General features: G+C 48.6%; 1 protein-coding gene across 1 annotated transcript in view; it reads left to right on the forward strand.

Moving 5' to 3' along the window:
• LOC104510293 (NADP-dependent malic enzyme, mitochondrial-like) overlaps positions 1–739 on the forward strand; it is a gene marked incomplete at both ends in the record, with an annotated part of 4,301 nt that extends 3,562 nt beyond the window's left edge. Inside the window, 2 exons of the mRNA XM_010152485.1 lie at positions 45–218; positions 641–739. Of these exons, the coding sequence (XP_010150787.1) occupies positions 45–218; positions 641–739 (273 nt within the window). The remainder of the gene's footprint in view (positions 1–44; positions 219–640) is intronic.
• Between the last annotated feature and the right edge of the window lie 125 nt (positions 740–864).

The raw sequence follows: 864 nt of genomic DNA on the forward strand, positions 1-864 counted from the left end.
GAATGCCAGAGAATTTGGATGCCTCTTTCTCTCTCTTTGATCAGGGCCGGGGAATATTTGCAAGTGGGAGTCCATTCTCAAAGGTGACCCTGCCCAACGGACAGACCTTCTTCCCTGGCCAAGGAAACAATGCTTACGTCTTCCCAGGAGTGGCACTGGGAGTCATTGCCTGCGGAGTGCGGCACATCTCTGATGACATCTTCCTCATCACAGCAGAGGTTTCCAACTGGCATTTAACTAATACTTTTTAAAGGATGCTAAGAGGCACATGCACCTACTTCAGGTGTTTTCAAGAACCTGGCCTGGGGCAATGCGTTGAGAGGAAATGGCACAGCCTCAGCAAAAGCTGCAGCCTTTCCAGTCTCTGGGAAAGCTCACACGTCCACTGCCCCTACAGAGATGCAGGAGCCGTGGCAGGGTTCTTCCCCATTCTCCACAACTGCTTCCCTGGCACAGCACTTCCACATTCTGGCTCCAGTTTTAAGTCTGTAATGAAACATGTATAACAGTTCAGTAATTCCCTTTGAGAACTCGTCCCAGCTCTACCGCTGCTGCGGTTTCAGCCACGTATCGTGTCATGCCAGGGAACGTTGTGCAGGCTTGAGACCATCTCTATAAACTACCTTTCTCTTCTTTCTAGTCTATTGCTGCCGAGGTGACAGAGCAGAATCTTGCAGAGGGAAGACTCTATCCCCCCTTGGACAGCATCAGAGAAGTGTCTCTCAAAATCGCAGTGAAAGTGAGTACTCATTTATTTCCACTCTCCATGGTAGGTGTTCAAGGAAATTGCATGCCAGGCATGGGTACCACTAGGTTTGCTTTATTTTTAATCATAGAACCAAAGAATCATAGAACAGTTTGGGT

The sequence above is a fragment of the Eurypyga helias genome, unplaced genomic scaffold, assembly GCF_000690775.1.
Source record: "Eurypyga helias isolate BGI_N326 unplaced genomic scaffold, ASM69077v1 scaffold40365, whole genome shotgun sequence".
Taxonomy (NCBI): domain Eukaryota; kingdom Metazoa; phylum Chordata; class Aves; order Eurypygiformes; family Eurypygidae; genus Eurypyga; species Eurypyga helias.